At 35.0% G+C, this 26,786-nt stretch overlaps 1 protein-coding gene across 1 annotated transcript; it reads left to right on the top strand.

The window, feature by feature from the left end:
• The first annotated feature begins 715 nt into the window (after positions 1-715).
• Positions 716-26,403, top strand: MS3_00003471 (uncharacterized protein). The gene is made up of 12 exons (XM_051211280.1): positions 716-861; positions 8,495-8,610; positions 9,947-10,237; positions 10,270-10,460; positions 11,639-12,039; positions 13,818-14,084; positions 15,681-15,945; positions 18,112-18,260; positions 20,538-20,781; positions 22,207-22,569; positions 23,677-24,268; positions 25,943-26,403. Exons 5-12 carry the CDS (start codon positions 11,645-11,647, stop codon positions 26,239-26,241), a joined length of 2,574 nt encoding a protein of 857 aa, XP_051073251.1. The 5' UTR covers positions 716-861; positions 8,495-8,610; positions 9,947-10,237; positions 10,270-10,460; positions 11,639-11,644; the 3' UTR covers positions 26,242-26,403.
• The last annotated feature ends 383 nt before the right edge of the window (positions 26,404-26,786 follow it).

Below are 26,786 nucleotides of genomic sequence, written 5' to 3'. Positions count from 1 at the left end.
GCCCAATGCCACTACATACCCATTGTAGTAAGACCCCTCCTATGTGAAGTACTTCTTCGCGGGGTATGTGACAGTTTACGGTCATTACGAAATTGAAGGTAACGGGTCAGAGGATAACACAGTTCCGTAATGTCATTCTGTGTCTAGCGAGTCTTTTCTTAGACTGAAAGGATAGAGAAAACAATTTTCTAATAAGTCCTAGGATCCCAAACACACTTGAGTATACTCTAAAAGACTTAATTAAGTTCACGTTCAACACGGACTTTTAGGCTGGTGCCCAATAGATACAACGCAGCAGATTGGATCACTGGCACACCCACTTCTATAGAGTAATGAAGTCTCGGAATTAGCTACTGGCTGATGTGACTATGGCAACTCCCATAGAGTCATTCGGAGCAAACTTGATGTATTCTTAAGAACCGAGGAGAGCGTTTTATCCTACTTTACAAATATTGGTCTTTTGTTCGATCAATATACCTAGGTCCCTACCTGAATGAAGCGGTGATTTATTGTTACTGAACACGGAAGCTTATTAAGCAAAAGGTTCTTATATTCTTGTGACTATAATCATATTAATTTATTATTCACTAAGACGAAAGTTCCAGTATTTGTGAACACTTTGCCTTTCATTCTGTGAGTCATTGTTGCATAATAATGTAATTTTTACATAGATTGAACACTAAGAAGTAGATGCAATACTTGACCTAGACTACCATCTGTAGACCTTGCTCACTACTGTCAAGCGCCAACTTCGGCATCGAACCTTACCAACCCTACCAACGTCAAGTTTCGATTATTAAACTGTGTTCATTTTATTCTTGTATTTTTGTTGACTGTTATCGACCACTCTCCTTATTAAAGGTCAGCATATTTTGTGTTCTTTTTTTGTAGCTTTCCTCATGTTTTCTGTATTCTTCCCTAATTTTCAGAGTACGTACTCTGAACGTACGTTCATTTTAGACGTCTATCACTAAAAATTAAGTATTTCTTAAAGAACATAATATAGAAGTCCGTTTAAGCCGGTTTTGTCCTATTCTCTGCGTCGTCTTATATTCACATTCGGCCACAAGATCTCTTACGCCAGTTGCTGATGCTCAATCTCCCTATTTTAGGGGGAATTTTATCCGTTTGGGGGAAGCCGCTATATAAAATTTTGGTGAAATGGCACAAAGACCCAAAATTTTCCAAAGATCTATGGAAATTCCTCAATATTTCTCCAGAAATTTGGAGATTTCTTTAAAATTCCCCCGAACTTTGTGGAAAACCCCAAAATCTACCCGAAATTCCCTCAAAGTAGTGAGATTGGATGATAACCTACGAACCATAACAAACCTGGTGTCCTGGATTTTGTAAAATCTAAGTCATTGTGCATATATTCTACTGTAGGTCATTATTTTTCACAGCCATCAACTTACTACGTTTGTAGTGCCCTTTATGGTCATGCTGTTAACTATCAAAATCAACCATATATCCGAATTCCTCAGAACAGTTTCCACGAAAATCCAATTAAACCAAAGACGTTAGGGCATGGACGAACTTGTGGAATATTTGGGCAACATCTATTACAAAAATTTGTAGTCAATTGCATTTTTAAGTCGCCTTTTTCGCCTATCATGAAAAGTAACATTTTACCTAAATATCTACCATGAGGTGAAGTCTTGAGATTCATACCTCAAGGGTAGCCAGATAATCCACTTTTCGCCTAAATGTACACCGAATAGTCTGTCTCATCTAAATTTATGCTAAATATGCCTCTTTTCGCCTTAATGTCTTATACGATCACCATCATTTCCCCAGAGCAAATATCTCTAAACAATTGACCTCAGTAAGAAGAATGATTCATGCACCTAAATGAATTTGTTTATAGGATTCTCATTCACAGTTTACGTGAATATCAACATTAGAGTGCCACTGATGCCTCTTGGTTGTAAGTAACAAGTATGATTGTCATCAACCTGAAAAACAAATATAACAGCTTATGATGGATTCATTAAATAGAAGTTTACACTAAAATATATGCTTTTTTAGAAGATAGTTTGAATCATAAAGGCTTTTAACACCTACGTCTCATTCGGTTCAGTGTAGCTGATAAAAGCGAGAATGTTGAAGTTTTCCAAAAAAATGATTTGATCAAAAAGTGATCACAAAAGAAAAGATTAACTCATCATACACTGGTCAAACATATGTTTTCATGGATAGTCCATATGAGGCTAGACTTACAATAATATTCAATAAAAATGATCACTGAGCCTAGGAAACGCAAAAATAAACTCTTCATCGACTGAGATGATTGGGCCACGTGTTACGTATGCCTGAACACCGATTACCACGATGCACAATTCTGACTAGTGTTCGAGATGACTGGAAGAAAGTTAGGGGCGGCCAAACCAAAACTTGGCATCAGTCATTGAAGTCACTAACTTCTAGTGTAAGCCATGTTGGTAGATGCAGACTACTTGGTTGGTGTCTGCGTGACTATCGTAACCAATGGTTGGAGACTGGATGACATGGCTTAGAATCGGTCACAATAGCGTCGGTGTATGCACTCTTTGTCTTCCCTTAAACCGTGAGATTAAAATTACTTTATACATTTCTTCCTAATTCTTTCTTCCTGCATTTATCCTTATATACAATCTGCCTTTTATATATTACTATCATTGAAGTAACTACTACTATGAATTCGGTGTTTGTCTTGTTTTGCTAATGAGGTATAACAACTTGGACCGATGTATTTTGTAGCTGACTGACTGACTTATTTGGAGTTCCAAGCAAATTGAACTCACCACGCCCCGAGCTGTATGTACGCCAGATCATGCTTCAATGACGTCTCTGTCTTGTTGTCCATTAACTTGGTCGCCTTATTCATCCGTCATCCAAATGAATAATCAAAGAAATCCATTACCTTACAAATCTATCCTTTACACCTTTGTGTTGAACGTATGTCCATTGTTTCCGATCTGTCCTTATTTGACAGACGGAAGTGGAACTGCGTTAAATCGACGACATTGTTGGACGCAGTATTGAATGATGCATTATATAAAATGCCTATCATTTGCCACGTACTAGCAGTCAGTTGCGAGACGTCTGGTACATGATTTTTTAAGATTGTATCCACTTTTGGTAATTTATAAGAGAAGACAATTGCATGTACAATTCACTTGGCCTCTTGACTGCCACTCGGGATTAATATTAAAATTGAAGGTTGGAAGTCTGTCTCAGTCGAACTTATTTACATAAATATACAGCAATAATAGGCTTGCTTAGCTACTGGAAATAAGGATGTTTCCATCAACCTAAACCTCATTAGTGTGAACCTAGTATCTGCGCTAGACTAAAGCTTTGTTTACATACTACTCTAAGAAACATGATCACTTGCAATAATACTAGATTCACATCAATGAGGTTTGATGTGGTTGTTGTCCAAGGTAGACATAAACTGACTACAAATGTTGAAGTGCAGACCTCATGCCCTACCCCTTGGAATTCTTCACAGAACCTTTCCTACCTAATCACATAAGCATTTTTATGTGCTCAGTGGTTAGTCATGAGCACATGCGAGTTTCCATAAGTGATAGTGTGTAAGTGTATACTAGTGAAACACGTCAACTATGAAGTCGTAATTCAAATGCTATGTACCCAAAATGCCCCGGTACGGTCGATAATAGAGAGAGCCCGCTCTTCCTCTCGAAATGTTCTCACATCGCCTCGCATACACAGCCACTGACAGGGAAGTATTTCTCACTGAATCCCACGGTGGGGAGGTTGGTTACGAAATTGAGAGAACGAAAAGCAAATGTCTGGCGCTTTAACCGGGTCAATGGGTATGGAGGATCCACCCAGGGGAGTTGGGAAACCCTGATTCCAAACCAATGGTGCAAATGGGCTCCGGGATCCTGAGGGGGCGAATAGCATATGAACCTATTGTTGGTCATCGACTACCATGAGACGGCATCTTCTAACGTTTCTCCACTACTTTTTGAATTAGATCTATAGGTCAAAGGCTCGGGAAGTGACCCCCTAAGAACACCACCTACTTTGGTTTGGGCACTTGGGTATTATCCCAGCTCACACACAAATCAATGATAATTAATGCTGGAAAAATTTCTTTTGTTTCAACGCTCATTCAGAAAAGTCATATTCACAATCATTTGGTAACATTCGTTTTTGTTTCTTTTGTACTTCATTACTTATGTACTCCTTATTCTCACTTTGCGTATTTTATTCTCCAACTTATACAGAATTTCGCCTATGGTGGAAACCCTGTCCTATCTAAACGATCTCAAGTCACTGACTGTTCGAGAGTGGAATGCTACCACTGATTACGAATACTAAAACAGTCTTTCTAGAACCAGGTATGCCATTCAAACTGACCTCTTTCAACGTTCGCATACTAAAGCAGATCAGAGAGCAGACAGGGTTGACTGTGTTTAGAAAGCTTCAACAGCGATGTCTGCTGTCCATCCGATACCTGTATTCAAGACTCTAGTAGAGTACTACGAATTGGCACTCCACCTACCACTTCGCAAACCTTGTTTTACTTGCGTTTATCCGGGAACCCTGTGGCAACTTCGTCTCGTTTTGCTGGTGTTGGTGTCGCACTAAGCACCAGCGATGAAGCAGCACTGATCTATTGGATCTCCATTAACTGGGTGTCTATAAGCTCCTTACATCTCATTGTATCACGTCGGTCTATTGCGGGTGACCGCGAGTTTGACCATAAACAAAGATTGTTACCTAATAAAATAGTGCGGAGCTTGCGTAAGGACCGAGAAGCCTGGTGGTCGGAGCTTGCTAACGAGTTGGGAAAAGCGGCTGATTCTGGTAACCTCTGGAGGCTTTTTCAACTCATCCGAGTCACTGGTAGCAAGGAGTCTGGTGTGAGTGAAACAATCTGTGAAGCTAACGGGACATCAATCAGTGACATGTACCGACATCTTGGACGAGGGGCAGTTTAGCTGGTCTGATGCCCCGGGACATCGACCAAATTGTCCCACACTCCATGGCCCGTGACGACTGATCCATCTAACGATGTGACGTTTTCAATAGCTCCAACTCTTGAAGCGCCACGAGTCACCAGGCCCAGATGACTTACCTCCGGTCATTTTCAAAGATGGTGGCGACTTACTGGTTATGGTACTGACTAAGTTATTTACAAAGGTCGGGTAATTAGAGAGTGTTCCAACATCACGGAATGAGTGGATAGTTGTGTTATCTTTAAAGAGGGTTCACGTCTTTTATGCAACAGCTATTGGCGGATAAGTTTACTTCCGATTGCGTCCAAACTATTGACTTACGCCATACTTCGTAGATTGTTCAAAACCTGAGAAATATTGACTAATGAAGAGCATGCTGGTTTTTGTTTTGGTTAAGGATGTATTGATAATATCTTAACCCTCCACTAAATGTTAGAACACCGTCATACTTATCACAGGTCAGCAATCGTGTTTCTTGACATTAGGAGCGCCTTCGGTTTGTTGGAGTGAACTGTTCTCTGGGATTGTCTATAGAGGAAGGATGTGCTTGAGTCTATTAACATCTTGAAATCCTATATACTAACACCTCAGAGTGAACGCACACAACCGCCTCACTCCACTGGTACATTAAATCAATGAGGCTAAGCACGGTCGCCCAATCTCACCATTTTTCTTCGAATTTGCTATCGATGATGTTCCAGAAACAGCTCTGGTGGATTTAGGTAATAGTGGTGTGAATCTGCTGTCTGGAGAACGACCTTGAGTATGCGGATGATATTGTCTCACCGTTCGATGATACTCAAGCCATGCAATCAGCATTTCATCAGTTGGCAGCCAGTGTCCGTAAGTATGACATGTACATTGCACCGTCCAAGTGCAAAGTACTTCTACAAGACTGGCAGGACTCTAATCCTACACTCACCCTCGGTAGTGAGCAGAAGGAAGTAATCGAGAAGTCCGTGTATCTGGGTAGCTGCATAAGTGCTGGTGGTGGCGTGAGTGATAAAATCAGTTCAAATATAGTGAAAGCCGGAGCGTCTTATTCCAATCTGGATCATCTTTGGCGTCTTCGTGTTGTTAGTTTGGCTGTAAAAGATCGGATCTACAACGCGTTGGTGAGAGGAGTTTTTTGCTCTATGCTTGTGAGACCTGGCCTCTCCGAGTCGAAGATGTTAGACGACACTCTGTGTTTGGTCACAGTTGTCTCTGAAAGAATGCTGACATCCAGTGGCAATGCCATGTTAATAACGCAGAGGTTTGGCATTGGCAGCGATGATAATCCTATTAGTGTCATTATCTTGAAACGTCGATTTCTGTGGTCCGGACATGCTCTACGAAGATCGTCCCAGAGAATCCCACGTCGTGCATTAATTGCCGACATTGGGACTGGTTGGAAAAAGCGAATAGATGGTCGATGTATCACATGGTGTCGTAGTATGGAAGAAAGTTGCACAGGACTGGCTTTTGTTGGTCCTTCATGACTACCCGGCTGTGGTCCTAGAGACGGTGCAACACAGTGACTAGAGGCGTTATCAGACATGACTCAGAATAGAAACCAGTGGCGATCCTGCTGTAGCTTTCTTTTATTTCATAAAACTAAATGTAACTTCTTTGACTGAATTCTTTCTGGTTGTATTTTTACTAACCGAACTGCTTTTCCCCATAATGATGTTTTTACTTCACTTCTATCCTTTAATTTCTGTTCATTGTTGTTCTTCCTTTTATTATACGCATTTTAAGCCTTTTATCTCTTCACAACCTCATTATTATTATGTGATGCATATGTATTTGGTGTCCTCTTTGTACCAATGTTTGTGTTCAGATAAACTAATAAATCGATGTAAGAAGAATTTGTATTTTACAACCTCAAAACCTCCTACCGGTTTTTTGGTCGTAAACAAGAAATTTGCTGTGACCAATGCCTCTGTCAAGAAGTTGGTCGTTCTGGATATAAGCAAAAGGATAGTGCATGAGGCTTTCTGCATGTATTGTGACAGCATTCTCGATATAGACGTTGCAAACTGAGTCATTGTGAATAACTAGTCTGTCATCAAATGTACAGTCCTGCATTAATTGGGTGTTATACACGAAAATTAATTTCCTTTAGATGATTTTTATGCAACTAAGGAATTAATTGCTTCATCTAGCGAATATGATATCCACCTAAAGATCCAATACCACCTTAATTGACAATTAATTTCCTATATTCCCCCAAAGTTCGCCTTTATTTTCATGTTTTACTGTGCCCGAAACATTTTTGTGGTATTCTGATAAAGTGTGTTGTTTCAAATGACATCCAACTGTTCAGTTATATTTGGGGTTCTTCCTAAACATTCTTTTGCCAGTCATTATAAAGGAAATCGTGACCTTTGTTATAGTTAATCTCATATATTGTAGTTTGTTATTCTGTAATTACACGACTAATAATCTTTCACAAATTAATCCTTATTGTAATAATCATACAAACCTGTTTGAAAAACAATGGGTTTCATCTCGATATCAAAACATAAGCGTTTGGGAGTATGTTATTACAAATTGTTGAGAAGAAACATAGAAAACCTTGTACCATACCCCATAACTTCTCACTTAGCTAATTGAACTGGGATTTAGAATTTCACCAATAAATCATTGATCTTTCTTTCCTAAATATGTCAGTTTCTGACTTCTGCTTTTTATGACAAGGTCATTTGTGGTAACTTGTACTGTATTGTACAGAACGTTGGAACTTATCAGTATATGTCGGGTGATTGGTATTTGTCAAAACAAATATCCGGGGCCCCAAATCTTTCTAATTAGAAATGACGTCCTAAATACAAATTGCCTTATCATCTTATTCGGAGACTTGCAGTTGTTGACTACGTGCACCGTGTGGGTCACTTCATTTTGAATTACATGTTTGCTTTATTAGTCAAAATATAACAAGACAAGGTGGGAGTAAACGATTGGCAGATCTGCTCGCTTTCTTAACGTTGCATAATTCAGCTATTGAAGTCTATGGTTAACCTGTGATGATGATTGTGATCAATCGTAGCCGTAAGAAATTAAATAGCCAAATAGTCAATCAAATAGAGTGCCTTGATGCTACCATTAAACCCAAATGTGATCTACTTACAATGAGTTTGTGAAGTCAGGTGCAACCAGCCGATAATATGATATGTAATAATTAATTACTTCTGGGTTTCTGGTATTAATAGTCTAGTAACCAATATAAGGCCAATAAATATAGGATACTAGATACTTCAAATGGTATAGGTACTACCGAATTTCGAAACCCTAAGAACATGATAGTGATTACTTGTTGTACATGGTAAGTGATTTGTGAAGGTAAAACTAAGTTAACCTTATAAGCACATTATGAATGGGTGGTGCTATGCCAACTAAAACTTTTTTTGACACCCCATGACGGAACGTGACTCCAAAATATGTATTTGATTGCATTAGCAGTTTTTATTACATTAGATTGCATAATACTAGGTAAATTACGAAGCTTAGAAACATATTACTTTTTATCATTTCCTTAGCTATAATGAGTTGTCCGATTTGTGAAAATCGTCAACTTATAGAAGATGAAAACACTGGACAGTTGATTTGTTCAGAATGTGGAACTGCAACAGGTGTTTATAGAGGGGTTACCCAAGTATGTTATTTTCTAGAGAAATCTGTTTGTTCCCAGACCATTTAATCGTTTATCTTAGCCTATTTAGAGATTACAGAATGTTTTATATCTTTACACGCTTTATTTAGTTAGTGAAGGTGTACTGAAAGTTCTTACAAGCTTATTAGATTTCGTCAAGTATGCGAATTACTGTACTTTACTAACTAGTATTAATATTGTTCTGTATCAGGATTGAGAGAGTTACTGATATCCTTTCCACAGTCAGTGATTTGTAAACAACGTAAAACTTGGAAGAAATATGAATAGATGCATGTTGTCACATTTCACACCAACATAGCTATTGAAAATTAACGAAATAAATACAGCGTGAGTCGAAATAATGATTGCATCAATAAAAGAACAACTAGGCTTGGAGAATATAGTTTAACATGAACTCATTAGATTGGGGAATAATAAAGTGCAATGATTTTATAGTTCATTAACTAGGAAGTAAAGTTTAAACGCATCTAATTCGGTCCAGTTGATTATGGCTTTCAACTAGGAAGTCTGTATCCCTGCCTACACAACGCAAATCAGTAGTCGTTGACTTTATGGATTGATGTCACTTCTCAGTTTGATTGTCCCTAGCCTTTGCGTCCCTACATAAGTTTCATCTGGGTTACATACTCACCTTCATAACCTATCGTGGTAAAACGCTAGGTCTTATCAATCTTTTCTAATCATTGTGTCAGATGTAATGCGTACTGACCGTAAGTCAACGTAACACAGTGACCATAATGGATTTCTAATCATTAAACTTCCGTTAGTACCTAAAAATAAAGTTGGTGTTGTTTAATGTTTAGGGATCGATATATTTTTAAAAATGCTGTTTCGATATTCCCTAGATGTTTCATACCAATGAACGTTCTTTTACCACGAGTTGTTCCTTCAAGGGTCGAATTGATCATTCTCCCAAATTGTAATCCATTGGTTCTTTATCTAATCTTTTGTATGCTTAATATTGATGAGTTATTGATAAAAGTTCATCATTCATTTTTAGTCTGTTCGTCAAGATCTTTGTGTTGTCATGAAATAATTAAGCGGGCTGACATATTTCTATCTGACGAAATTCAGATAATAAGCATATGCAGACGTACTCACTGTTTGTTAAATAGACTCGTGGTTTAGGTTTTAAATCAACAAGTTTTTAAAAGCAACTCACTAGGGAAAATTTCAAGTCAGAAAAAATACCAATGAATGGTCACGTACTTTAGTAGTAAAGAGTTTTCTGCGCGTTAAATAGTTCATACTTACTTTTAAACTTATCATTTAGTTATATGTATTAAGCTTTACTGTACTTTTAAATCCATATTTTTAGTCCCAGGATTTCTCTGAAACCCGCGGATTACGAGTGATTCAAAAGACTGAACTTATAGGTAGTCAATCCAACCAGGCAGCTACAGATAACATAGCGGACACATCGAGATTTGTAAAAGTTGAGTCGGATAGCACACATGACCAAAATATGAATTTTGTTTGTCGTGAAGACCTGTTGAACACATTAGATGATGATCTCTTCAGCGCGAATGAGGTGAGCTTCACTAATCCTATGCAGAAAGAAAAGTGCTTTGAAAGCCATCGTCCTTGGCGGTTATCTGAACCTTTCACTGTGAGTTTATTCTTATATTTATCTATCTTTAGCCCATGCAAACGTGTTGTTTGTTGAAGTAACAGCGTTTCATTGTCACAATTATATTATTGACCGTAAAGTTAATTGTGGTCATTTTTCATGGATCTGGAGTTTTGGATCACAATGAGATGTGTCAGAGTAGTGTACAATTGGAGATAATTTATTTTTTCTCCTAAATCTCCCGACGATCTGAACATTGATAGTAGGTGTAAAGATATGTTATATAATCTTTGAACCCCTAATATAATATGTTCATAACTAAATTTTTTATTCATTTGACAGAATATTCGATCTTAGATACAATACTCAATGTACTGTGATTAAAAACAAAACGCTATGAAGTCATTAATTGTTAGCTAAGATTATGTAAGTGTAGAATACTAGGATTCTACTCTAAAAGTGTTAAAACTTGTGAAAAATTAAATTATGTGTTGTTCAGTTCTGTATTCATATTATATCTTATAAATAAGCTTTAAATTCAATAAAGGCAGAAATGAAATTGTTCACAAAAATGTTCATCAATCTTAATTTTTTTAAAGGGCTAATTACTACTAAAAAAGAGTGTCGAATAATAATTAACCATTTTAAACAGATTATTTACTTAAACAAAACAAAGGATTATACAGTCTAATCCTGCTAACCTTATTAATTTCAGTCATTATATCTAATTTAGTGTAATATTTTTTCTTATTAAGTAGTGAAGCCATACATTATTTAATTAAGTTATTAAGATAATATCATTTTGACAACTTCATAATAATGTTTCTTTTTCAAGCACGTTGTTTCTAAAGATATCTCTTGAATGAGATTCAAAAGCAAGAAATAACTCATTCACTTCATTTTAGCCACCAATCATGAGACGTATTATATTAACCATGGTAGTCAGTGAAAATAAACAAAAGTAATATGTATGTGTACATTTTGTCGTTTCTAAAAGTGGCCTATTAATTGTCTACAATGAATTTAAATTCCCATTTTGGAATCTTTTTATACTTATTTAAGTTGACCCTGTCTATTTATATTTAATAACATTAAAAAATATAGCGAATGTAAAAGTGTCTGATTCCAAAACGTATCTAATGATTCTCTGTGTTTATTCAACTGAATTACTCTCGTTCACTAGCTCTAGAGTTACAAATTAGCTAAAGTACTTGACTTTTAACCAATACAATCCAAGTTTAAGACTCTGTTGGGTTTCAGTTTCATGATCAAGCTGTACATTTCTTCATTGTAAAATAATTATATTTCCGTTTGGTACGCTAGACTTTGAGAAACAAGTGAACTAAACTTTAGTTAGTTATTGTTATCTGAGTCATTGTTAAGTCTCATTTCTGCATCATAGGTTGTTGTATATACAAAGTTATTGTTATCACTTTACAGTTCATAATGAGACGTCAAGCAAATTGTTTGGCTAAAGAATTAAATCTTTCTGTGGAACAAAAAGTATCATTTTGTGATACTGTTTGGAACATATGGCTCCACTATTTGTCTATCACTGGCGAACTTGGCTCTGATGCTTGGGTAAATGCAGCTCTTTTATTGGCAAAGTCGCTTAGTGAAGTACTTGAAAGCAAGATGATTCCAGAGGAAGAGAAGCCTACTAATAAAATATTACGGAAACACAAAACATCGGATCACTGCTATAGGATTACCCAGCGTGAACACGAATGGGAGCTCATAAAAACTCGTCTAAGTCAATTTCAGTGGGTTGGTTGGGGTCTATTGTATGAACCAGGGGAAGGTCGGGAAATAACTAATATCCTACATTTGTCTCGAAAAAAGTGAGTTTTGAATTTAGACCTAGTTCAGTGTTATGTCACTAAAGCTGAAAATAGTTAAGTTTCATTTTACCCAGCTATTTTAAAAACATCTACTTTCAACAGTTAATTGCTTAGTAATATTACGCATGCTTACTGTACATCTGACCCCAGAATCGCTTACACAGTTGCTCTAAAATATGCGAACAGTGTTGAAAATGCACCTGTGACCTACACATGTCTTTTATGTTCATAGACATGTTTTACAGTCATAGTGAAATACGGTGGTTGGGAAAATCAGAGAGGTGGTCAGTTTATAACTTGGTGCCGGGATATGGAAGAAAACTGTACAGGACTGACATGTCGGTGCTTCTCGAGACTCTCTGGTTGGGGTTCAACAAATATCACAACTCAGTGACTTAAGACGTTATCAAACATGGCTCAGAATAGAAGCCGATAGTGATCATGTAGTTTTTTTTGCTCTCTTTTAAAACCGAGAGAAACTTCTGTAATTAAAAATATTCTTTCTGATTGGAATTTTCTTAACGGAACTGCTCGTATTATTCACTGCCCTCATCCACTTATTCTTATTTGTATATCGTTTTTGACCATACTCACCCTCCTTTCTCTGTCTATTCGCAATCTCAGTGGATATTTATTTTGGTCTCATTTGTACCAATATATGAGTTTGCTTAAATAAACAGTAGTATACTCGCCCCTTGATTGACAAATGACACATCATACACCATAAGTGGTCCAAATTAACATAAGCTAAATTAACTTTGTGAATTCCTATTTGGAGTTTGATCAGCTACTAATACAATAGGATGACCGATCGAGGCGTTGACACGAACTAGTCCTGAGACAAAATTTTGCAGTTGCATGGAGAGAAACGGATTCCAAACAGGACTATATTATTTGCGTACACCAGATCAAAGAGTGAGTTTCCAGGGCGTAAATCAATTCTTGAAACGTTGGATGAAATTGTAATTTTTATAAGGACATCTCTGATGAAATTCGATAAAACTAAGTAAAATGGGAAACACTGACAAACGCCACCTGAGGTTGACATTTTTGATGAAAGTCCGTCATAAGCTTTGGTTTGGGCGTTAGTATTCGAGAAGACAACCTTTACATGGTTTATGGGCTTCTTAGTCAAAGCCAAGGGGGTCTGATAGTTAAAATAGAGGGAATATTAATGAATGAAGAAGCATATTACTTATGAATAAGATGAACTCGAGTACTGTCAGTTCTGTTTGAAGACTTTTCATTTCCAGTTCCCTCACACTATGGAAGGATATTTCTTTATGAATTACTTGTAAATGACAAAGTTGGTAGATATTTTGACAACCTAGGACTGTGACCACAGAACCGAAGGTAAAGCCGTTTGAAGACTGATCATTATTATTTGTAATCAAGTTGTAGCAACGCTCACAATTCGCGGATCAGTTGACTGGAATTTAAGTTCAATCACATCATTGCCAATATTCTGATTCCTTTGATCAGCAAGATCTAGCAAACACTGTGGACTCAATGAACTTGGTTTATTTTCATTTAAATAGTTGGGTTGATCTGAAGACGTATTCGATTATCTCTTGCTTTATCTATATTCCTCGCAATATTCACAAAGCAAACACGTTTTTAAGTAATTCTTGGGATATTTAAAATAAGATCAAAACAAAAGATATATTTTTAAATAGTAGTAATTTCTCGATAGTGTGGTACCATAGTGAACAACTTTCGTTACAAAGCTATTCTTTAATAAAACTACAAACTTTTCGTGGTTTACTTCTTTACTTCAGAAAGACATCGAAAAAAGTCGACAAAAGTAAAAAATCTAAACGACGTGGACGTAAACGGAAAGACTGTAGTGAGTCTGACTCATCAGAATCCGTTTTTTCTGATAGAAATCCTGATGACGACGCTCAATCCGTCCATTCATCTGATTTGAGAAATCCGGATGTTCACGATTCGGACCTGTCCTATCAACCTAAAGCTGTGGAATCGGAATTATTCCCTAATAATGATTGGACACAAGAAATACCACCACAGCATTTCGCCAAACAACTGTGAGTTTTATTTTAGTCATGATTTAAACGTTCAAATGGGAGTTTCCGCTGAAAATTTGATGTTATTTGTTAACCGTTTTAAATCAGAAAGTAAATTTAAGTTTGCTTTACTATATACTCCTTGGACACGATACTTCACTTGACTGATCCTAAATCAGAACATGAATCGAGAGCATACAAAAATATATTCTAAATGTCCGAATAGCAAAAGTTAATACTGTTAAAACATAAGGGTTTGTTGAAAATTTACACAGAAATCTAGTCTTCTCAATCCAGCCTCTGGGAATAATTGATTGAAAATAGGCTAATCATCGTGCTCCGACCTGATTGTAATTCATGCACGCGTCAATCGAGTCTCTGCCTTCTGAACTAAGGTATTTTGTATATTTTGACATTTCTCAGCTGTATATATCAATAAATTTTATTAAAATCATACCTAGTGGCACTGAGTTTATTAAAAGTTACGTTGATATATCAGCTGTTCATACCTTATCATAATTATGTATCATTACCAAGGTTTGATTTGATAATTTCGACTAAATTGAGCATTGGGTAGATTGTTACAAATAAATAATATATTTGTAATATCCCAATGAGTAGAAAATTAGATTTTCTGACGTTTCGTGACTTAGTGTAAGTCACTTCTTCAGAAAATAAATAACCAAATTAAAATTAATCTAAGTTTAAATAGTACAACGGAACAATAAGAATAATATTTGATCAATCAAAAACAGGTCTGAGCAAGTTAATGTCATGTCAGTTGATATATCAACTATTTATACCTTATCATAATTAACTTTTGAACTCTACCAACTCGGAAGATATGATTATTCATTCTATAATTGTATGAGTTACCTCTGGATCCTAAGTTTCTCCTGAAAGCCGTTAATCTTTTATTATACTTAAAACAACTGTTCTCGCATCACTTGGCAATGGGCTTTAATGGTGGTGTACTCTGGGTGAAGTCAATTTTCGTTGATTGACAAGATGTTTTATTTCAAGAGGTGATTGCTATCTTATTAGTCTTGAATGAATTATTTAGTGGATTAATGATATAAGTCAATATAACCGATATGTCCAACCAAAGTGATCTGTGATTGTTCAGGACGTTCAAACACACATCTGATAATCCAAATATCAGTGGCTATTTATATTTTGTCGTATACATTTTCTCCCCTTTGTATGTCAGTGAATTCTTGCCTGAACAGTATTGTACTATACGAGACCACACACTGCTAAGTATTCAAATAAGCTATCCTCCATTTTTTTTGGCTAGTTGACGATATTTTGCTAATCAGCTGAGAGGAAATTTTATTTTATAATATTTGGTTCTTTTTTTATATGAGACCGTGTTCATTGTGTAACACTATCATTATATCATTGTTAATTTCTAGAATATGGCTGTGCTATAGATTTGGCACTACCAATTAAGTCACTTGTTGAAGTCATCTATGACTTATTTTGATATATTCCAGTGTAGTTATAGATACTGCTATGTATGCAGTTACTTGATTGAATTTTTCGAACATTTGTATTGTAGATTAATAACCAACGTTTAAACCTACTTGTTTATAATTTATTTCCTTATTTAATCAGATCTCAGTCACGACCGATAGGTCATTTACTTTGGCGTGGTCAAATCGAGGGTGGTTTTCACTGTCGTGTGTTAATGGAGTATAATGTGGCTATTTTGTTTATAGCTTGTTTAACTACTTGTCCTGTACGAAATGCAGTCAATCCATTATTTTCTTCACATTTTATAAATCCAGATTTCCCAAATAATCCATGTGCACTTACTACAATGATTACTTTAAAAGATTTACAAGACCTATGCATTAATAATCGTTTACCTTTCATATCTGTAAGTTTCACTATGTTTTCATAATCTTCATGTGCATTGTGTAATTTGACAAAATACGTTATTAAATTAATGAATTTACAAAATATTTTCCAGTATAGGGTTGTGGAGATAGTTGAATTAAGATTGTTATCATGAATGGATCAATGTCAGACCGCCAATGACAACCTGGAAGCACTGGACGGTCGTTTCGTCTTAGTATGAGACTTCATGTTTAGATAAGTCTCTTAAAGAATATCATTAATATTCTCTTATTAATTATCTATGAAATTCATTGTTTCCATTTTCATAAGACGAAAAGAGATTTAAGCGAAAATTCGTGACAGATTATGCATTGACCAAGTAGTCGCAAATATCCTGCTTTATGATTCTTGACATTAATCAATGAGCTGTAACTTTAGTGTTGTATTTCTTGATATAAGTTTGGTAGTACAATACTCCTTGTTTGTTCGGTACTCAACAGATCTAGAATCTCACCTTTTAAATATTTGATTTTAACATTCAACATCATTTCATTTATCGCGGTTAAGGTAGCCAAGTAGAAATAGCTGCACTACTGTTATTGGGTAAACAGATATTACTGAGTAAAAATGATTATGTCAGATTTGATCATTTAGAGAAAATTTGTTGGTTAAGTTTCAGAACAGAACAATACAATCAACTATCTATCGTACAATCAGTTACCTTAATAAATCTAAACAATACGTCCTATTGTTTCTCTTCTGATTTTCGGTACCGTTTTGAACATTAATCTAAACTTCACTGACTAAAGTATATCCAATCTTTGTTTATAATTTTATTATTCCTTGTTATTTTAGTCATTTTAAAGTCAGAGGCCACGAAATTGTATGAATGCGCTTAATTATGTAAATTTTGTTGTTTTCCATTGTTTAAACTATATTATCAGCTTCAAACGTTTAAAGTTTCGCAAACTCAGTATGTTTTATTCAATGAACTATCAGCAAATACGTCACTATTATCCAACTTTTACGTTTGACAATATTACTCATAACACACTCATTTCGTACGTTATGCTAATAGCGTTTAGTAAAAGTGCATTTACTGGATGACGATTCATTTTAAATTACTCTAGCGTGTTTTTTTTTCTACAAGCGATTAAACTGGTTAGTATTATAGCTTTAACCCAGATCATGCTTTGTCAGTAATGTGTTTTACAGCTAAAATTACTTGAGTAAAACAGTATCTAACTAGAATTATTCATTCACCTACTCTTACGACATTCCCTTTTTGCGTGATTTGTTCGGCGTTTTCTTTCGTTCCTACTCCAGTAACCATATAATTTTCAGAACAAATTGAAATCACTTCAAACCACCAATAAGATTTCTATTTTATTTCAGTGCATTTATTCTATTCTTTTATGTGGATTTTACGACGTAGGGAAAACATGTTTATTACTAGTTACCTAATTTCTATGTTCAAATTTCACAGCCTAACATCATTTACTTGTCAAATATAAAATAAGAAAGAGTAGTTCAGCGAAGAGTCCTCTTTTGGGTGAATTCATTTTCAAAGCTGTACAATCTCAAATATATATATTATTATTTTACAGGATGATAATAATTATAATAATACTGATAGTAAACTGTCGCCATGTCTAACAGAAGTTTATGATCAGTATTATTATAATTATTATCATCCTGTAAAATAATAATATATATATTTGAGATTGTACAGCTTTGAAAATGAATTCGCCCAAAAGAGAACTCTTCGCTGAACTAATCTTATTTAAATATAAAATATACGAAAGCAGATGAAACTGGTTATTTGATCATTTCCATTTATGTTTAGGTATGTTAAGCGTGTATAACTGTTATCGCATTTTTTGTTTGAATGACTATCATAAGTTAGGTTAAGAGTAATTAATGACCTAGTGGTTTTGTTAAACAAGTAGCAAAATACGATGATTGAAATGAAGCCAACATTTAGGTTCAGATTTAGTAAATCAAACATCGGCACTACAATACATCCTAATCTGACGACTCACAAATTTTCCTAGTACTGGATCTAATTTATAGATGTCTAGTAAGCTTCTTATGTAAGTATATAAGTAGCTTTAACGACTTCTAAGATAAGCATGGTTTACATCATCTCGATGAGCTTTGTTATTTTGAAAACTGACACTTGATCAACCATTTTATATATTTTTAGGTTCAAAGTTTATTTCCTCCAGGGGCCTTTTGCATTCGTGATCAGAGTCTACTAAGTTTAATCCGACGTCATAGACCTCCGGAAATCAATCATTTAGCGTATGCAACTGCTCGGATGCGTGAATTTATTGGGTTGAATCATTTCCCAAAGTAAAAATATTTGTTTTGTCTCAATAGTATTTTATGGTTTTACTATGGACTTCATGATTACAATAACTTTTATATCTGCATCTTACTCCGGGAGTATCTTTTACCATTCAGGTGTAGATGACTTTCAGTTGATGTTGAACTTTCTTTCTACACAACTTTGGGATTAAATAAGTTATTTTTATAGCTTGATATAAGTCGAACCTCAAAATATTATCGTTTTTAATGTAGGATTTAATACCTTTAGGCGGAGTGATTGTTTTTTTAAATCGTTTTTGAGTGTTTCGATGATACTTGTTTAGAAGTCTTTTACTTTCTACAACCCTGTGTGTTGTCCATTTATCTTCACTTTTACTTCAAACGGACTTTTCGGTGCTATTATAGATGACATCTGATCCCCTATCAATAATAATGAATTTGCAATGACTATTATTGTTGTCTTATCTTCATGGTAATAGATCTAGAGAGCATTTCAAAACTCTGTGTTTTAGTCGTTATATTTGGGTGATGCCTGGATGAATCGCCTGAATATTCTAAATACTAGCTACCGTGATACAATAGTCAATCAGCTACAACGTAGGACCAGGCACATATATACATCGGTCCAAGTTGTCATACCGCATAGCACAGCAAGATGAACACCGGATTCATAGAAGTAGTTAATTCAATGGTGGTAACATATAAAAGAAAGATTGCATATAAGGATATAACACTGGAAGAACGAATTAGTTCGTACAAAGAAAGATATGAAGCGATTTTAATCTCATAGTTTAAGGGAAGACCAAGAGTGTACACACCTACGCCGTTGTGATCGATTCTGGGCCATGTCACCAAGAGTCTCCAACCATTGGTTACAATAGTCACGCGGACCCAAACCAAGTAGTGACACAATAAAAAAAGCAGTATCCAATTTTCTCATCCAGTTCTGGCTAGTTCAAAACATGAACATCTAAATACTACTTAAATGATTTGTTAGATCTACCAAATAAGATTAATTAAGCCCAAAGTTATTCCCATACACAGAGTTCCCTTTATTATCTTAAAGAGAGCAAGAACAAAGGTTGGTGCAGAATAATATGAATTCATTTTATTTCGTTAGGTTCTCAGCGACTGCTTTTTCTAATTCCATGAGTTCTAATCACTATTTCAATGTTCTGGAACCTTCCCTCCCAAACTTTATTTATTCGAAACAAAATTTTATGACCCCATTGACTCTATCGGAATCTTCGCTACATCATGAAACATATTCACCCTATTATGTATAAGTATGTCAATATCTGTAATAACTCTGATTTTCAAATAATTTAGGTTGTATGCAGCTAATGAGAACCTAACGAAATAAAATGAATTCATATTATTCTGCACCAATCTTTGTTCTTGCTCTCCCCAAAAATAATCCACGTAAATTTGTTTTGCAACGCCCTTATTAACAGAACGAAAAATTAACGTATTCAAGCATCAACAAAATAGTAGCTTAAAAGCGTTTTTATAAACAATGAAAGAAACTTTAGGAGATTCAATAATGAAACACTAAATACGAAATTGTACGAAATAAACATTAGCTTGCTTTTATGTTTGACTTTTGATTGTCGTTTGGGAAAATCGACATTTGTAGACGACTATCCTTATGCTATTGTGGATGGGTAAGGGTAACCCTCTTGAATTTCTGGACATCGAGAAGCATTTATGTCAGTTTCGTAGTTTATTTATTTATATGGATCATTTCTTTGTTACAAGTGTTGTTGTGTCCAAAAAAGTACATAGATCTTGTTAAGTTTAGGTTCCTATTGACCTACATTAAACCGCAAAATTAAGTTTATTATCAACTGCACTTGGTACTTGCTAGTTCTGTTTCAAAATGTCACCTATTTCATTTACTGTCCACATCTATAATGCAAAACGTTAATATGATTATTCAAACTGAATTTCTAGTTGGTAAGTAACTCCGCCTGGGTTCAGTCATTCATAGAGTAGTAATGACATATTAAATGTACATGAGCAGACAATTAAAAAAACATGCTAGCTAAGCAATAATTTTTCACCTCAGTAATTTTTGTTACAAAACTGGTTCTTGGTAAATGTTTACTTCTGAACAGTTTCGAGGTGTTCACTCTGATGAAACAGCTATATGTTATTGTCCGGAGAAAGTTATAATATTAAAATAGATTGATTCAGCTGTTCACTCATTTAGTTAATCTTAAACTGGATCAAAATTGATGTCTTTATACCGTATCAATTCACGATGTCGTAAAGTTTGCCTTTTCTATTATTTACGTATAGATATCCATTGAGCTGGTTGGTGCATCGACATATAACCGCTCTAGGTCTTCCGGTGGTAATGCATGAATTTGTACGACCTTTGTTAGAGAAACTACAGCAGGAATGTATTCCTGTTGGTAAATATATATACCGCTCTTTGTTAAGTTCAATCCCCTGGCCCAGGGTCGTTCGACCTGAAGTGTTTGCAATGGCATTAGTTGTTATACTGTTACGTCTCGTATTCAAATTCGATGATACCTTTGAAGTAAGTTAACCTTGAATATCATTGGTAAATTGATCGTAGATCAGTAATATTCATTTCATGTTCCGATTTCATTCATTGTCTTCCACTTTGTCATTTATAGTCAGATGATAATATCAACAAAACTGCCAAGTTACTCGACAATTTTCCACTGGTTATCGCAAAAACTGAGTGTTCAGTTAGTGTTAGCGGGACATAGACATAACAGTTAGACTCATGCCAGACCATAGAAGTAATTTGTGTTCCATTGGTGTACATTACATGCCATACATACGTACACTAGCTGACAACTGATTGAGTAGGTTGCTTGTTATCAGCATAATCAAGGTCAAAAAGTCTTTCTCGAAAATGTTTATATCATGAATAATTACTTCTTTCAGAGCTGTTTAGACAGTCGTATCAATGACTAGGTTAAATAAACCTTGTTTAATCTCACTGCTGGTTTTGAACACAAAATTTAGCTCATTCTAAGGCCAAAATGCACTGAAGTGTTATATGCTGTGAAGAATTATAATAAAGGCCGTACTATGAAAAATGAATAAAAATAAAAAATATTTGGCAAAATGTATAGTTCAGTAGAAGATAAAGCTGAGAACGATTAACAATTAAGAGGTTTCCGTATCGTCAACTATCTTTCTTATCAGTTTTATCTAGTACTTCCTTAAAGCATTGAGTTGCACGATCTTTAGGATCTCAGCTGAGAAGATATTATGAACTGACAGATGATAGTCCTATACAACTATCTCTCGTGCCGCAGCGTCATGTCATAAACTGACCATGTCTCCGTTTTCTTCTAGCTAGTCTCAGCTTCGGGAAATAATGAGTGGTTTGCGATCTACTTGTTCAAGCCACCAAAACCAGCACTTCAAGTTGGTGAGATTTATTGACACTATGGCCGAATGCACATTGCCGGACATCAGTATCACTAACAGTGTTGTCGTTGGATGTTAAATGTGATAATCATAAAATACATAGTTGTAGAATATCACCAACTGAGTGTATCCTGGTTTCATAAACATGAAGCAGAATCGCTCTTGTTAACAAACTGTATATCCTACTTTTAATGACTAGACTAACAATACAACGATCCAAAAGCTGTCAACAACTCTACATTTATAAAAAGTGACGGTTATCATGTACTCTATCATAATTCGTAATCAACCGTAAATTATCCAATTTTCTTCTACTTTCTGTTCTAAACATTTCGAACATTTTATTACAATTTTTCAAGAATGTTGTCTAAAACTTGTGAACTAATTTATAAAATAAAGTTATCTGTGGTTTCCTGTGAAATCTACACTTTCCTCACACAATTTTCGTTCTCTTTTTGTACCATGAGATATTTGACGACTGTGAACATTTACGTGAATGGATTTTCAGGTATCATCTTTACAAATTCATTGCTTTTTTGTTTTACTAATTACTTAGCATCGACTTAGTTCTGTCGCTAAAGCTCTGGAGTTATTTCCCAATCGTCCAGTTAAAAGTGGTCAAACGTCGGACATCTCATTATACGATCGACCTTTTGTCTGGATTTCATGGGTGCAATATATCGACTCACGATTTCATCCATCTCACAAACTTAATTTACATTTGTTGAAAAGTGATCAAAATCCATATAGTAATGCTCGAGTTCATGAATCTAATCAACCATTAGTCATGACTGCTAATCAAGGATCTGAGCTACTCAACTTAGATAAAGCTTCTGATTTCTTAGGTTCAACTGAATTCAAAATTGGTCGTGATATTGGTTGGAATGAGAAGAGTATGAAAAAAATTAAAATAGCTGATGTGAGTTCTACTATATTGCTATTAAATTCTTATGTTTGTGTATCTCATAAATAAGGTAAGAGAATACTTTATTTTAAATTAATTCAAATATCTGGCATTTCTGTAAACCTATTTGTAGGTGGGTTTTTTTCATTGTGTTAGATTTAGTGGTTATATTTCTCTATAAACTAACGTCCTACACATTTTCTGGTAACGAGTAATCTTGAGCTGTGACAAAAATAATGTAAACACCTATTTGTCCAAATGGAACATTCTACTTCCAATATTCAATCTCATAAGCGAACACGGTGAGCAGTAGTTCGTTATATGACTCAATCTATACAATAATATGGAGTAGTTTTTTGACCAAACATCAACACCTATAAAATATTACAATGTGGGCATAACCACGCCATAAGTGAAAGAGAACTAAGTAATTGATTCGCAGTCAATCAAGAAAGGTAAAACATACAACAATAATTTATGCCCCAAACGAGGAATTGCAATTAGAGGAATATAATATTATTGAGATGGTGAAGAATATTTGTAGCTGAGGTGATTGGTTTTGGTGGAATTTCGTCCTCTGAGCTGGATAGATTAGTCGTTGAGCTTTCACTGTTCTTCCGAACAACATCAGCATATATATATATATATATATATATATATCGCTATCATGAATCAAATATTATATTTTGTTCTTGAACGAAGTTCCCCTTTTCCAAACATATTCTTAAGAGGAAAAATAAATTATGTGTGACTCATTGGAAGATCCTGTGATTTGACTGAAATGGAATTTATTTTTATCGTATAGAAACCTAGTGACTATTTATTCTGGCAAAGTCTTGAATTTAAAGATATGAAATTATATCACTTTGACTAGAAATGGTAATGAATATATATGGAAGAATTTCAAAAATAAGTATTTACAACTCCATTAATATTTATTTCTTATTATTAATATTACGTATAATGATTTTTGTCGAATAGTTTACTTTTCATTATGAGCATAAACTTTTTAAATTCGATTACATTTCAACATTATTACAATAGAATGGATACCTAATGATTACATGCTTTTCTTATGCATAAACTCATTTCATATTATTAATCGTCGTTTTCTTCACTTAGGCTTCAGTAAAATTGTTACTATCTCAGCCATTGCGTAATCTATTCGAACCATGTCAAGTGGTTGATTTGACTGATTCAACTTTAACTACTCAAAATCAATGTACGCATCATCAAATGGTGGTCGGTAATTTTACATCTGATTCCAGTACTAACAGTAAAAAAACCACAACTTACAAAAGTTTACTACTTTCAGATTGCGAACAAGATGGTTTACTAAGCCCATTTCTCAATACACAGTTAAACTTTTTGTATAACGAAGATATTAATGTCGATGATTATATTTCAAATTCTTTCAATGACCATCAAACATTGACCGATTCATGCGGATTTAATGAATGCACTATAAGAGAGTGGTGGTCAGATTTGATAAAGCAACGATCTGATTACTACTCGATTTGTATCGGAGAATGGTCTTCAAATTCTTCCAGCAAATCTCAGTGGAAAAATCGTAATCGTAGCAAACAGCCACTTATTTTACCAAAACCAGTAGAAGAATTCATTGCTAAACACGATGAAAGTTTATCCAGAGCGCTTGGTCATGATGAATTAGTTCATGCCAAACAGAAAGACAAGGATAATTCTCTAACGGAAGGTAATGTATATTGATTAACAGTTTCCATCATTTTATTGTTAATTTGACAACTTTCTTTTTCGTTTTGGCTTTCTCATTATTATTATTAGATTTCAAAAGTGTTATCCAATGAACAGGTTCAGAAGGAATAATAATTCTTAGCATGTATATCTCTTACCAATAATGTTAACTATAGGTAATATTAATTTATCTCATCAGAATCGTTTTTTTACTGACAAGTCATTTCATCGTTGAGCAAAACAACAACAACAACTCTATATATAGAAATCATCCAGAAATAGGTTGTATTATCTTACACTCCCTTCATTACACTTTATTCTACAAGTCCAAGAGTCATTAGGTTGTTACTATGTGGCTGAAAAGTGGCTCTCATCGTTGTTAGGATAAGCATTAGTTCATGTTGTTATTTAGTGTTGGTAGAGTCAGGCCAACTATTTGGTGTTCGAGCTATCTGTAATTGGAGACATCGAGTGACATTACCCTTAGTGGATTAGGTGCATTTACTCTTTATCACCGTCTAAGTCTTGAGCTTCATAACTATTTCGTATTTTTATCGCTTAAATTCGCCCTTTCTTTTCTCACTGCATTATTTAATGTTTAGTCTTTCCTAATCTCATGCAGAAATTATTTCAGATCTTTAACCATTCCTCTTGTTTGTTTAGTCTCTTTGTGTTGATGTAGTATGTTAATGTGTCTGTTGTGCATTTGTGTCGAAGAAGTTTCCATAATGTTCTCCTATCTACATTGTCAAACGCCTTTTCATAATCAAAGAAGTTGATGTAGTGACATGTCCCATTCAACTGATTGTTCGGCGATGATCCGTAGTGTCTCAATTCGGTCTGTGCATGATCGATACTTACGACCTATGCTCCTCCACAAAGAGTAACAGGTGTAAGTAAGTCCATGTTGCCAGACGTGCAACACCAAGGATACTTATTTTCTCCTGTGGAAACTTATCTGAGCACTAAGTTTTATAGAAGCGATTTAGTTGCATCAATTGTTAGGGAAACAATGTATGAACGTCGCTACATGTGCATACAGTCACATTTCCGAAGCACATAACTCAAATGGTTACATCTCTTCTCAAGCACATTAGTTGCTTCATTTACGCGCTACCGAGCTTTTCTACATGGATTCATATTGTTTCCACTTCTCTATATGTGTAGTCGTGTCCAGTCGATTAGCTGTATTCATGGTTAAGAAGTCCTTAACCAATGTCGAATTTCAATCTATATATTAATTAGTTTGTCTCTTAGGATCGATAGTCATCCAATATCTCATTCCTCAAAAGCACTAAGCTATATAACTAGGAAGGGTTCGTCTGGGTTGTTTTTCTCATTATAAACTTTGATATTTCAGTTGACTATTCTAACACACAATGTTACCACTCGACTCTCAAAGTAGCCCATTCTTCTAATTCTAGCGTAGACTATGTGTAAAGATATTTAACGTCAAGTTTATTGGATCTGGTTGTATCTCAGAAACGAGAAGTACAAAAACAACTAATCGCTGTCACTCAGTTTAGAGTATGCAAAATTTACTGTTTTTAGGATTTCAGCACATTGCATTGTTATAAGACCTATTTAATTACGTGATTCATTTTACTGTTGTTGACGAGTTATCTGAATAATTTATTATCCGTATTTTTTATTTGAATTCCTACGGGTTTATTAGAATCCAACAATCTCAATGCTTCTCAGATCTTAGAAGCTGAGGAACCTGTATGTTTACATTGTTCTGACCCTAGCCGAAGCATGAAGTGGCTAGTCGACATCTGTGCAATGATTTGTGGAGCGTCCAATATTAAATCACTACTCACTGAAATTGAATGTCTAGAACGCTTGCTTAAGTGGCATGCGAAAGCTTCATGTTCACACTCAGTTTCAGGGAATGATCCACGTCAAGTTGATTATGCACTTTTGTCATTTTTTGATTTGAATGTAGATATTTGTGAAGTATCACGAAATCTGTAGATTAGTCACTTTTTCTATATCTTTTTTCTGATATGTCGTTCTCAAATTAATTTGTACAGAGATATCAATGATTTATATTTTGCTTATTTTATCAACTGAACCTGAACTAGTTGTGTATTTGCGGTAGTAAATCTGTTTTTCATTGAATTGCACAGTATAGAGAAAAAATCTTAACGTACATAGACTTAATGAGTTGAGGTTCTCGATAGATGTAAGGTTTTGTAGTTGCGCTTTAAGATATAGCGATAGTTTTCCGTTTGGTATTATGGGAAGCCGTTATGAAGTTTGTCCCATCAGCATCTTAGTGTTTCTAGACCCCATAGAACGCCAGTCGGTCAGCCACAACGTAGGACCAGGCACAAATTTCCACACCTCATTAGCACAACAGGGTGAACACCAAATTCATCGTAATTACTTCAATGGCAGTAATGCATAAAAGGAAAGTTGTGTATAAGGATATAATACAGGAAGAAAGAAAGGTATAAAGCAATTTAATCTCACGGTTTAAGGGGAGACAAGGAGTGTACACATCCTATAGTATGATT

The sequence above is a fragment of the Schistosoma haematobium genome, chromosome 1 (genome assembly GCF_000699445.3).
Source record: "Schistosoma haematobium chromosome 1, whole genome shotgun sequence".
Classification (NCBI taxonomy): domain Eukaryota; kingdom Metazoa; phylum Platyhelminthes; class Trematoda; order Strigeidida; family Schistosomatidae; genus Schistosoma; species Schistosoma haematobium.
This window is presented reverse-complemented; position numbering and strand designations above follow the sequence as displayed.